Source organism: Malaclemys terrapin, chromosome 4 (genome assembly GCF_027887155.1).
Source record: "Malaclemys terrapin pileata isolate rMalTer1 chromosome 4, rMalTer1.hap1, whole genome shotgun sequence".
In the NCBI taxonomy this organism is placed as follows: Eukaryota; Metazoa; Chordata; order Testudines; family Emydidae; genus Malaclemys; species Malaclemys terrapin.
In genome coordinates, this window is record NC_071508.1 from 14,298,316 (window position 1) to 14,311,325 (window position 13,010).

Below are 13,010 nucleotides of genomic sequence, written 5' to 3' on the forward strand. Positions count from 1 at the left end.
AGTTTTACATTACCTTACTACATCACTCGGGTGAAAAATCCGCACCCAAGTGAGGTAGTTATATTGACCTAACCTCCCCTCCCCCCTGTGTAGATAGCACTGACACAGCTACTGCCTCTCCGGGAGGTGGATTAATTACACCGACAGGAGCAGCTCCCCCGTCGGCGTAAGAGCATCTTTGCTGCAGCTGCACCACTGTAGCGCCATATGGAAAGACAAGCCCTGGATCATCTCAGACTCCCGAAGTGGCTTTTCTGAGGTTTCCAACAAGCGTGAATGTTAAGGTAGAGATGATAAAAGTAGCTGTTACTTATTCAGTGTATACCTTTAATAAAACAAAATTTAGCGCTAAGAGAAACATGCTAAATTGCCACTCCAGGAGACTGAGGTCTTCTGTTTAGCCGCAGAATGTGTACCACATAGGCAGATGCAGGGCAACTAGCCATACATACTGCTTTATGGTAATTTGCCCCAACCCTAAGCTTGATGGGACTCTTCTAAGGAACAGGAGAGTTCTCTTTCCATAGACCATTTCTTTCTTCCCCCTTTGCTGAGACTACCATTGAGCTAGGGGTGGGGGAATTAGCGGGACCGTTGGTGATACAGACACCTTGCCACTGTGAACTGGCCTAACACAAATCTTATATTATGCAGTTCAAATAGCAGCAGTTGGAAACACGTTACGTCACTGGAGACCTGTGTGGATTTGTATCAGCGGGAGGTCCTGGATACAGGAGCATGGCTCTCTACATATCTCACTGAACATTCTATAAAATGACACCATACATTTGAAAGTTAGACAATTAAAAAAAAAGTTAAAAGCAGTTTTGGGAGCTACATCTGCCTTTGAGTCCTTCTGCCAATTGTTTTATAGTTTTACAAACACGTTTTCCTTTTTTACAAAAACCCATCTTTCAGTTATAATCTTGGGGATTTGCTTAAAACAGTACGTATAAAAACAAACAAATGAAGCATTCCCTCTTTATAAAGATTTCTGTATTCTGTGCCCATTGTACAAACTTCCCTGCTTTTTAACACTCCCTTTGCCAAACAACTCTTTAAGAAAAGCTTCCTTAACCCTTTTACTACTCACTATTGTACCTGGTACATTTCCCCAACATACAGTGATCAGGGCCTGTTCTGCTCTTCAGGCAGACAACATTGCAGGCCATCATTGCAAAGGGGCTACAAAGGATGCTAGCACAAAAGGGGTTAAAAGAAGGAGATGCACACAGTGGGGTTAAGGGGAACAACATTCACCCAAGTAGCAGCGCACTTACATCAATGAGATCAGACAGGTCGTGGATGTAATACTTGAACACAGATGCATTGGTGGCTTCCAGAGCCAACAGATACTCATTTCTTGCCTTAATGGCCTTCAGTTTATTTTCAGTATATTTTGCTTGGCGCTGAAAAGAAACAAAAGAGTTCATTCAAAAAAAAAAGAAAGAAAAAACTTCTTGGTGGCAGAACAAACTGTGCCCCTCAGAAAAATTACACCTCATCTCAATGCTCATTTACCTTCATTTGGGAACTAATTTCATCTCACAAAATTCCAAGGCTTAATTTAGATCAACTCAGATTGTTAATCAGACAACCCTGCATTTAGGGCTTTACCTGCAGACAACCCACAAACGAAGAGTGAGTGGAGGGCGTGAAATGTTAGATGGTCTTACAACGTTATAAGGTGACTTAAAAACAAGATGTCATTTCAGTCGACCTCCAGACAGGCAAGTAGGGCCTGTTCTGCTCTTCAGGCAGACAACATTGCAGGCCATCATTGCAAAGGGGCTACAAAGGATGTTAAAGTATTTGATTGTTAAAGTATGTGGATCTGCTTAAGGAAAGAGGTAGGGGATTAACATTCGCCCATGTTTGCTTGCGCGCCTCCAGATACCATGAGCCAGACCCTCAGCTGCTGCAACATCAGTTGCTAATGATCTGGCCCCATATCTTACTACCCCATTAACGTTGAAGAGAAGGCAATAACCTGCCCAAGAGCAACTTTAAGGAAGATATTCCTTACCTTCTAGCCTCACCTCTCTCCAAGTAAAGAGGCTTTGGCTCTTCCACATCTATGCATACTGAAGATAATTACAAAATTTGGCTGCTGGGCTATCCAGCCAAGTTAGTGACAATGCTCACCTTTGCATTTCCTAACACTGCATCCTTAACCCTGCATTATAATGTAGTGTTTTGAATGTAAGCATCACTAACAGGAAACTTCTCAGCAGTCACTCTGGTGAATAATTGCAAAGCTCTCCTTCCATCACCATTTATTTCCTCAGTGTCACTGCTCATTTACCTTCTCCTTCATTTTCTCTATTTTCTTGACTGAGCTCCGTCGGACATGTTTCTCTTCAAACCTAACGTTGGAAGTTGAGTCAGGGGAGCGTGGGGTCTGTTTGTCCTCTTGCTTCACCGACTTCCCAATCTGTTTCTCTTCCTGTTTTTCTGCCTCTTTCAGCTTGCTCTGAGCACTGATGCTGTCCGCATTGTACATGTGGTAAGTCTTCATCACCTGCAAGAGAGATCATTGAGCAGTCACATAGCAGCATGGTTTTGTATGTTCTGAGAAGGATGAGCTTGTTGTACCCAAAGACAAACATGCTAGATGCTCACAGATTTTATGTACGCCTTCTCAATATGGAATATTTGCCTCAGTTTCAGCCTCCAATATATCTGCACTAATGAAACTGGAAAAGGCTGCACCAGTGCAAACCCTTGCCTATAGCTATCTACACCAGGTTTCTGCACACCAGTGGTTTGCCACTGACTGCTGAAACTGGGACAAAACCCAAGTATAGACTAGGCCCTAGGTGTGTAGAGATTTTATTCACTGGGGTGGGTGGGGAAATCAAACAGTGCTTTTATCTTTAAAACAAATTGATGTCATTCTACAGATCACAAACATTACTTCAAGAGGGCCAAAGTACCCTTCAAAATAAAAGGCAAAAAGGTAGAAGTTCCTTACTGAAACTGGTTTTAAAACCGCTACCCATTATCCATGTTCTAATGGTGACAAAAACATCCTACCACAGAACAGGGACAAAGCATGTGCACTTATGAAATTGGGGTTCTCAGAATACTTCTGGAATCAAACTGGGTTATTATTCAGCTCTGATTTGGAGTGCTTTTTCCATAATGTAATTTTGGCCTCACTAAGATCCTTTTAGTAGAAGCCAATGGACTAACCTGTGAGGGGGAAAAAAAAACCCAACCACCACCGATTTCTCTAAATTAGTTGCATGGTAAATTTTGGTATCCGCTTGGTTTTCAAAAGTTTTGAGCTATAGCCTCAAAACTAAATGAAACCAGTCACTGGGGATTCACAAATCTCATGCAGCCCTGTGTAAATCAGTGGCTTCCTCCCATTGGCTTCAGTGGCCATTGCCTGTCACTTCTCTGCATCAGCCCGAGATCCATATTTAATTTATTTAAACAACTTGAGGTTGACAGTTTGTTGTTTTTAAAATACCAAAAAACTAATAAAAGACCAGTTGATTCCCTTAACATAACCGAGGAGGGTTGTACCGCATTGGATAATTACCATATACATGTATTTTCCTTAAAGTTTTCACTCCCATAGTTTGAGTTTGAGGCCCACAATCAGTCCCTTTGTACTATCTGCTGAGTGACCAACAGCACAACACTGCTTGCTGAGGTCCTGTTGCTGGATCCAGTAGGAAAGGATGGTGTGAGAAAGGAATGGGCTCTAGGGAAGAGATGCACTGTAAGGTTCAGAGGGGAAGTGCTTTGAGTGTTTTGTAAAGAGAAACATTTGCATAAAAAATTACTGATAAAAATGTCATGCTAAAAATCTAGCTACTCAAACGCCACATTTTATACATTATTCCAAGTACATCTGAAGATGTAGAGGAGAGACACAAGCCTCTGATTTGATGTTTTGCCAGTGCCACATGTCATCATCATTTGGATAGTGGGATATGAATATGCATCTTTGTAATGTAATAATGAGAGGTGCCTTTATTCATATTTCATACAGAAGCTCAATCGGCCCGAGGCTTCTAGTCTTGGAAAATAATTTGTACTGATGTTCTTTAGCAATGACAAAAGGAAGAATATGTTGCTATAGGCTTTTAGAGCACCTTAGTCTTTGTGGTCCTCTTGTAGTTAAAATTAGGATTTTGCATCAAATGGGACCTTCATCCCTCAAAACGTTTCCAAGTGAGATACAATGTCTGTGCATGCAAAGTCCTGATGGGCAAACCTCAGTCAGTTCAGATGCAAATCTGAACCTCTTGGATCCACAACTTTAGCCTTTGCAAGTCTCCCAAGAAAACTGTCTTTTGAGAGTTTCAGATATTTCCAGAGTTGGAACTTGGAAGGGCAGACGTGCACAACGAATATGGAAACTAAGAAGATGGGGGAGGGGGGACCACGATATATTTTAGTTTCAGAGAACACCTGGATCTAGTTTTGTGTAAACCAGGAGAAGAGAGGAAAAAGGGCATAACATCTGAACTGGTTTATCCACACTCAATTAAAAATGACCTTGCAGTGGAAATAGGCACTGATGATAAATAGGCTGATAAGTGGCCAGTAAAGGTTATCTGAGTACAGGGCCCAATATTGCAGTCCTGACTTCAGCCCAATTCCCTTTGGAAGCCATTTGGTTTTAAGATGCAAAGCCATTTATGCCCATTTCACCTTAGTCTGAACTTTAACATAAATTTCACTTAAGTGAGATATATGCTCTAGCCTCACTCAAAGATCAGTGAAGGTTCTCAGTTACCGAGAGAAGTTATACTTAAACATGAAAGAGCACATGAACAGTGTCAGTATTAACAGAGACCTTCTGAATAATTTACACACAGACTTTCAACTACAACATATGCCTAGACTAGAAAGCAGGCATTTATAGTAGCTGTAAACTGCACAGAAGTCTATTTTCCTCTATCGCTGGAAAGGGAGCTGGCAGGGAGGAAAAAAAATTAATAAAAATCCAATTTTAATGAAATCCTGCTGACGATGCCTCTGTGCTTGCTCCATGTTTGGCAATGGGGTCAGTGCTGACTCACTATGGCCAGCTGGGGTCAACACCACAGCCAAAGAACAGATTAATATGACAGCAGGACCAGGACATAAAATTCTAGGGAACAATTTAAAGAAAATAGATTCCTGAAGGCATATGCCAGAGATTCACAGGGTTTTTTTCCACTTCATGTTTGCATTGTGAATTTTCTTCATGGTATTGAAAATGAAGTATTGTTGCATTAAGCATCAGTCGTCTTACTGACTAATCTTCAAGGTAATATATTTACAAAACATGTGAAAGATTCAGAAACTTAAGAAATGGGAAGTGAAAAGACTGGTAAAATATCATTTCTTTTAGCAAAATCTGTCCCGGGAAATTAAAAAGCAGAATCAAGTTAATGGTGATCAGTTGTCTCAGATAGTAAATTCCCAAGGCTGGTGTACAAGATCTTAGAGTGAGGATGCAATTGCTACATCCATTTTCCCAACTTATATGGCTGCTAATCAGCAGGTAACCAGACCGGGATGGCATGTAACAGGCATACTGACAAGACATGAATTTTCAAAGGTATGATTGCTGCAGATCAGCAGGATCTCTGAGCACAATATTGCTGATGACAATCCGTTAACCCTGAAGTTATTTCATCTGTAATAGGCAAGACTACTAATCTCACAGGATCCAACTACAGACACGAATGCTAAGGTGAGGCACTGGTTTCATGTAATGACTTAAGACCTATATTGTCAGTGCTGCACCTGAAGTGTGACATGTGGCCACAAAATGAATGGGATAAACAGTGACATGGCTGAATTTAAAACTAGACTGAACATAAAAAACTCTCCTCATTTGCTCTGTGAGAGAATCAACTGGTCTCATCAGATGTTTTAAGCTGATATAAAACATTATTTCAGGCCTAATTGATTTATAAGACAAACACCCACAAGTGCTACTCATGTCAATGGACTCAAAGAATTCATTTGCACAAGGTTGCATGAAAACTGAATCCCAATGAATGGTTCATCTAGTTTCAAGACCGTTGCTCATCACTTCTGCAAACTGGGCAGCTGATCAGAAACTTCCTTACAGCCAGTTTAGACAAGCTGTTTTTTCCTGGTTAGTCCACCGATTCCCATAAAAATTATTTAGTAAGGGCAGTTACAGTGGAGAAAAGGCAATTGCAACAGAACTGAACAATACACCATTTTGAATGAAAGTTCTATAGAATTCTGTGTTCTCTCTCTCTCACACACACACACACCCCCCTCCGCCCCCTCCTCCCCATTTGCTATCTCTAATTTCTATGAATAGATGAAATCTAAAGGAAACGGGGCAGTGAATTTGTTCCGATTTACTTGAAATTTGAAGTGATTGTTGTCCGTTTGGCAGAGAGTAGCAAGAGCAGTTCATATGCAAAGGCATTTCTAGAGGTCCCAACCACAACTGCTCTCCCTTGCCCAACCAGTCAACATCCTAAACCAAATTAAGTCCTAGTACAAACGGGTACAACCTCACTAGAATCAATAGAGCAGTATCAGATATGCATCTGGACCCAAGAAGTTAACATTCTCATTCACTCATTTTGCTAGTGGCATGTTATTCATGGCAGAAACTACAAGAAACTTGAATGGCTGGTGATTAAGTTTGATCCACTTAGAAAGAGAGCTACTTTATAGTATGGTTGGGGTGGGGGTTCCTCTCTTTGTAATTTGAAAAGAATATTTAGAAAAGGGATGATCTGAAATTTTAAAAAGAATGAATTTCCAGTCTCTGCCAGGGCTACAAAGGTTTTTCATGCGCTAATAAAATGTTCATTGGGGTGCTTAGGGAAAACTGAAAGGATTTTTCCCCAATGATGAGTACTTTATGATCACTTCCTTCAATACCTGGCTCAATGACTTGTGAGAAACTGGTGTCCTGAACACACACATATTGGTACATAAGTTCCTTTGGGTCGTTATCTTATCATCTGAAGTGTTGTGTATACTTAGTGCAATTTAAGTTAAACAAAATACTTGAAGAGACAAGCGTCTGGAGGCAGGTACCTTTTCTGCTGTAGGAGCCCTTACCCATACATAATACAGGAGAGAGAAACACAAATGAAGCCTAAATTAGGCCAGCAAATGAGAGGCCATTCCTATGGCAGGCAAACCAGACGTGACCTGATTTCCTAATTTACAGAGCCACGTTTATTCTTAGCATAACTCCACTGCCAGCAACAAGAAAAACCTGCAAATATCCCTGCTACACAAAGCAATGCTGGACATCTAACACCATTCAAGACTATGTCATGCAACCACTGTTAGAAAAATCTGCATGGAATGGCCATGAATTCTATCACACTGCTACTTAACAGTCATTGCTTGGAGTTGCCTTTAAGCAATATAAAATGTCTTCCCCAGGGATAAATTTGCTGATTCAGTAATACTAACTGCTCCCAGGGGAGAGCAGGGGTGAAATAAACCAAAAACACCACTCACTCTCCTACATGGCAACGCAGAGCAAAACTATTAAATTATCAGGCCAGTAGAATATCAAAATTGCCATGAATCAGCAGCTGTGTTTCTGTGGTACTGTGTTAAAAATGCCATCCCAACTGTTCCAGCACCAAGAGCTCTGGCATGTGCTGAATTCTCTCTTTTTTTCTTCCCTTCCTGAACTCTACTGCTTTCTCAAAGATTAGCCCAAATATTTGGCTTTAACACTCCAATGCTGAACTCTCCCCTTTGGGGTTTTGCTGGTATATATAATTTCAGAGAAACACCCCTCCCTAATGTAACGTTAGCGGTTAATACCCAAGCTCCACCCTAGAGTCAATGTGTTCTGACTTTCAAACACATTTCTGAAGCGTCTTTTCAGGAGAAGAGGGGTAAGGAAAGAATTTACACCACAACATATCAGCAACCCAGCTCATTAGGCAAAAAACAAAGTGTTCCGTGCAACAACCCCACAGAAAAAATGTTTGCAGGGCATGTTTCTAAAATAGAAGCAATTCACTAACAGATGATGAAAGGACAGATTTAATCAACAGCAAACGTATTTCATTCAGCTGCACAAGGAGGAAAGCCCCAGAACAGCATGCGAGCTTTATGAACATATTTCTTCTCCTTCCCCAGACAATGCCTCTTCCTTTGAGTTTGTGCTGGATACACTGCAGAACAGAAAGGACAGATGGTGGCTGTCTTCCTGGTGTCACTTGTTTTTCTGGAACACAGGAGGACCACATATACACGGTGGTCTTTTCCACTGAAATTACACAGCTTTTTTCTGCAGCAAGCTTATTTTTCCTCAAGTCAGCCACATACAATCACGATGCCTGTCTGACTCATGTAGAAGATACCCTCTTAAATACTTTAGGGCAGTTGGGATTCTTTTAAACGTTTGTTATCCCTTGTTCTCCCTCCTTTAGAAATGCCTCTGTAGCTGGTAGCAGGCACAAATTAAGGCAGGATCTTTTGGAACCGGGTCCAGCAATCAGAATGACCTCAGTGCAGCACTGAATCATCAAGAAATGGTGAAACTGCTGGAAAAAGGAACTGAATGGACAAGTTACCCCACAAAAATGGGATTTGATTGGGGGGGGTCAGCAACTTCAATCTGTAGCACAATAAAAGCAATTTTCTTTAAGATATTCTTTCAATAGCACCTCAAACCCATCAGGTTGAAAATTATATAAAGATGGAATGGGAGATAAATGTTGGAGAAATTGTGATTAATGAGGAGATTTTATGTATATAGGATGATGGCCAGTCATTGAAGAGTACAGTACCGGGATGTAATTTTAACCAAATATCACAAATTATTGGATATTTGTTACCAAATGATCCTTAGGTAAAACCTCCTGGGGCTTCCTAGAGGAAATGGTCAGACAAGGAGGGGGAAAAAAAAAAAAAGGTTCATCTCATCTGCTAGTAGCTGCTCAGATACTGATAACCTCTGTTTAACCACAGAGAAATGGTTAAATACCCAGCAAACTAGATAAAGGACAAATAGGTACTTATATGTTTGGTTATCATTTATTTAATACTCCAGATACATTCACCTGCAAAAACCCAGAACATCTGTCAATTATTTTTTTGGAATATCAACATTTGATAGACACGGATGGTCTGTTAAATGTGTAATCAGAGAATTCACTAATTTTAATAAAATCACTAGAAATGACACGTCCTGGGTAGTGTGAAGATGCTACTGTGTAATATGGTAACACCCTGTTAGAGAGATCCAATAATTACATTACTGTATAATGTTTCTCTAAACAAAAGCTCACTGTGGTAATAATTGCATTGTCTCGGATATCTACATGGCTAGGATTTGTAAACCTGTTAAAACTTCCTAAATAAAGACAGTTTAAAACAACAAAATGAAAGAAATGGGAAACTATCAAGGCAGAACGGGGCTCCACATGAGAAATGTAAAGGTGTTAGGATGAAAGGATCAAGAAGAAAACGTCTGCACGGTGAGAGAAAAGCAATGATTCTGGTATTCGGATGAAAATCTGTGATAAGACTTTACAAAGTTGGGGGGGTCCTCATTTAAATACTTACTCACCTATGATGGGGTGTCTATCCCATACAAAGTCTGCCTGGGTAAAAAGGGATAATTACCCCATGACAGGCTGCAGGTGGAGGAGAGTTGGGGCTGATAAGGCCCAACACCTGATGAACCCAGCTGAGGGAGGAGCTGGGCTAGGCATAAGGGAAGGAAATTGGTGTTAAGAGAGGGCTGAAGGGAAGAATGCTACCCTCACTCCCTAAAGTGGAGGGGAGTTGGCAATAGGTCAGGAGGAGTTTATGGGGAGGGGTGAGCCCTTAGATCCTGCCTTGGAATACAGACTCTGGCAAGAACCCGCCAAGGGGTGAAACAGCCACAAGGAGCACAGGAAGCTCCAAGAGTAACCCAGAGGGGGGCCTGAAGATAGGGAAGAGCCCAGGGAAACAGCAACAAGTCTGGAGCTTGAGCAGATGGTGGTTGCTGGGCACAGGGTCCGTGGGCTGAGTCATGGAAGGACCCAGGTTCCCCGACTGGCAGCTGGGCAAGTGGCACAGACTGGGTAGTGGATCAGAAGACTGCCGGAGTGTCCAGTGGGACTTTGATCCCAGAAGGGAAGGACTACAGCGACTTGGCCGGATGGAAGACCCTAAGTGATGAAAAGGGAGTAACCTGACTCCAGAGAGATACAGCGCGAGACTCCGGGCGGAGAAACCAAAGGAGGGGGCGTCAGATTGGTTGGGAGCTAATCCCCAGGTTGACCAGAGCTTTGAGTCATGAACTGTATGACACCACCCCTGCCCAATAGCAGCCAGTACTTGACTTTACTGGGATGCCTCCAACCAAGCGAGGCCCAAGAGAAGGGCTGTCCCAATTGGGTCCCTAAGTGGATTCTCCCAAGGGCATTGCAATTTCAAAGTTAGTATTCATAAAAAAGGAAGACATTTGGAGTTTCTGAAAATGCTCCACTTCTTGGGATTCCCCCTGGACTCTTGGAGAAGTCTGGCTGTGAGTAGACATTGCACAGTATTATCAACTTTGACCACTATCCAGTTTTGGATTCCAACAAATTGAGTCATCTGAGTTTCATGTCCCAGAACAAAAAATTCTTTAACTACATCGCTCAAAGGACGTTTGTGTTTAAATCAGCAAATCTCATCTCCATGTCCTGACTTTTTGCATTGAATCTCACCAAATCCCAAATTACAAACAACTACCAAGCTACCAAGAAAGGTTTTGGTACCCACACTCAGGTTTTAATGGCAAGATCACTGTCAGCACTGAAATACTTTGCCAGAACAGCAGTTACCCATCAGCCACCATCTGACTTGCATTGCTGTATGTTCTACCAGTAGTACTTTTATCCAGCATTTTAAAACCATCCCCAACCCTACAGTTTTCTTCTCAACTACTCTTTACTTTAAAAAGAATTCAAAGGCTAGACCTGTGACAACAGAAGACACTCCAATTTCCACGTCTAGGACCAGATGAGCAGTACACATGACCTTCTGTGGTAGCATAAAAGAGCCACAGCAGTGAGACAGAGTCCGGGTCTACAAACTAGGATTCGTGCTATGGTACTAAATAGCGTAATGTAGGTGTTTCCACTCAGGCTGGAGCTCTGAAACCCACCCTCTCAAGCTGGCTTTTACAGCCAAGTTCCAGCTTGAGTGGGAAGGTCTGCCTTGCTATTTTTAGCACCATGGCACGAGCCTGAGTCCATAGACCTGGGCTCTGAGAATCACTGCTGTGGCTTCCCCTCAAGTGTACAGTAGAACCTCAGAGTTACGAACACCTCAAGAATAGAGGTTGTTCATACCTCAAACGTTTGTAACTCTGAACAAAATGTTATGGTTGTTCTTTGAAAAGTTTACAACTGAACATTGACTTAATACACCTTTGAAACTTTACTATGCAGAAGAAAAATGCTGGGTTCAACCATCCTAATTTCAATGAAACAAGCACAGAAAGTTTCCTTACCTTGTCAAATCTTTTTTTAAAAACTTCCCCCGTTATTGTTTTAGCAGTTTACATTTAACAGTACAGTACTGTATTTGCTTCCCCCCGACCCTTCTTGTCTTTGCCACTGCCTGATTGCATACTTCTGGTTCCAAATGAGGTGTGGTTGACCGGTCAGTTCATAACGGAGGTTCTACTGTAGATGTACCCTAGCTGATGTACCATAACCTTTTGGCAGAGCTCAATTGTTACCCGAAGGCTAAGGAAAGGGCTGCCCTAATTTATAGCACTATAGGTTGGCAGAAGTCTGTGTCAGAGGTGGGGAAAAGGGAACAGAGGCGGATATAGAACCAGATTTTGCAGCCTGGTTCCACATCATTATGAATGCTAAAAAAATACAGGCAACACTAGCTGAAAGCTGAATATGATGTTGGCTGGCAATGGAAGCAGCTTACCCACACAGCTCTGCCAAAACATCTCATTTCAAAACCTCAGCCTCCCTGTTGCACCAGTCATAGACTCTCCTAAACTGATACCGAGAAACATACCAAAGACTGCATGTTGCGACGTGGACAACTACTTCCTGGTAAAGAGGAATGGGTTAGTGCAGGGGTAGGCAACCTATGGCACATGTGCCAAAGGCAGCACGCGAGCTGATTTTCAGTGGCACTCACACTGCCCAGGACCTGGCCACTGGTACAGGGGGCTCTGCATTTTAATTTAATTTTAAATGAAGCTTCTTAAACATTTTAAAAACCTTATTTACTCTACAAACAACAATAGTTTAGTTATATATTATAGACTTATAGAAAAAGATCTTCTAAAAATGTTAAAATGTATTACTGGAACATGAAACCTTAAATCAGAGTGAATAAATGAAGATTCGGCACGCCACTTCTGAAAGGTTGCCGACCCCTGGGTTAGCGGTACAGTGTCCATGTCATTGCAAATCTTCTCCTCCACCCTTTGTCAACCAAAGTGAAGATTTGGGGACATCACTGGAGTATGCTGGGATGGGAAATGCATTTATAATAAATATAATTACAGAAGAAAGGTATATTAAGCAGCTGTGAGAAAATGCCATGGTGAGGAAGGGGATGTCTGCTTATGGCCTTTTGAATTATGAGTTATACTGCTTTTCATTTTTTATGCAGCAGCCAGAGAATTGGAAAAGTGCTATATAAATATATGGTACACCCAAAATTAGGATCCCTATTCTCCTGGGTTCACTACTTGTAGCACACACAATGTGTGCTCTTTTAAATTAACAGAGTAAAACACAACTTAGGGTACTGAGAATTATCTAGCGTTTTCTGGGATGAAGGAAGTCAGACATCACTTACTATCAAGGTTACTATGCTTTGCACTAGAGGAGTTAAATAACCTACACTTGCATTTAGAGATTACCTGCACATTTGTGATACTATTTTACAACGATACAATAAAAATGTATTTGTGGGAGAGGTTTTGTTAAAAATAAGTGCATAAAAATCTTGTGCATGGAGACACCTCATTCCAGCTATCTCACACAGAAACAAAACTTATTTACAACAGACTGTTTAGC

General features: G+C 41.5%; 1 protein-coding gene across 5 annotated transcripts in view; it reads right to left on the reverse strand.

Annotated features, from left to right (window-relative positions):
* SRGAP2 (SLIT-ROBO Rho GTPase activating protein 2) overlaps positions 1-13,010 on the reverse strand; it is a 209,876-nt gene that overhangs the window by 62,062 nt on the left and 134,804 nt on the right. For all 5 annotated transcript variants that reach the window (XM_054025841.1, XM_054025839.1, XM_054025840.1 and 2 more), the window contains 2 exons: positions 2,306-2,521; positions 1,281-1,409 (listed from right to left, as the gene is read on the reverse strand). In XM_054025841.1, the coding sequence (XP_053881816.1) occupies positions 1,281-1,409; positions 2,306-2,521 (345 nt within the window). The remainder of the gene's footprint in view (positions 1-1,280; positions 1,410-2,305; positions 2,522-13,010) is intronic.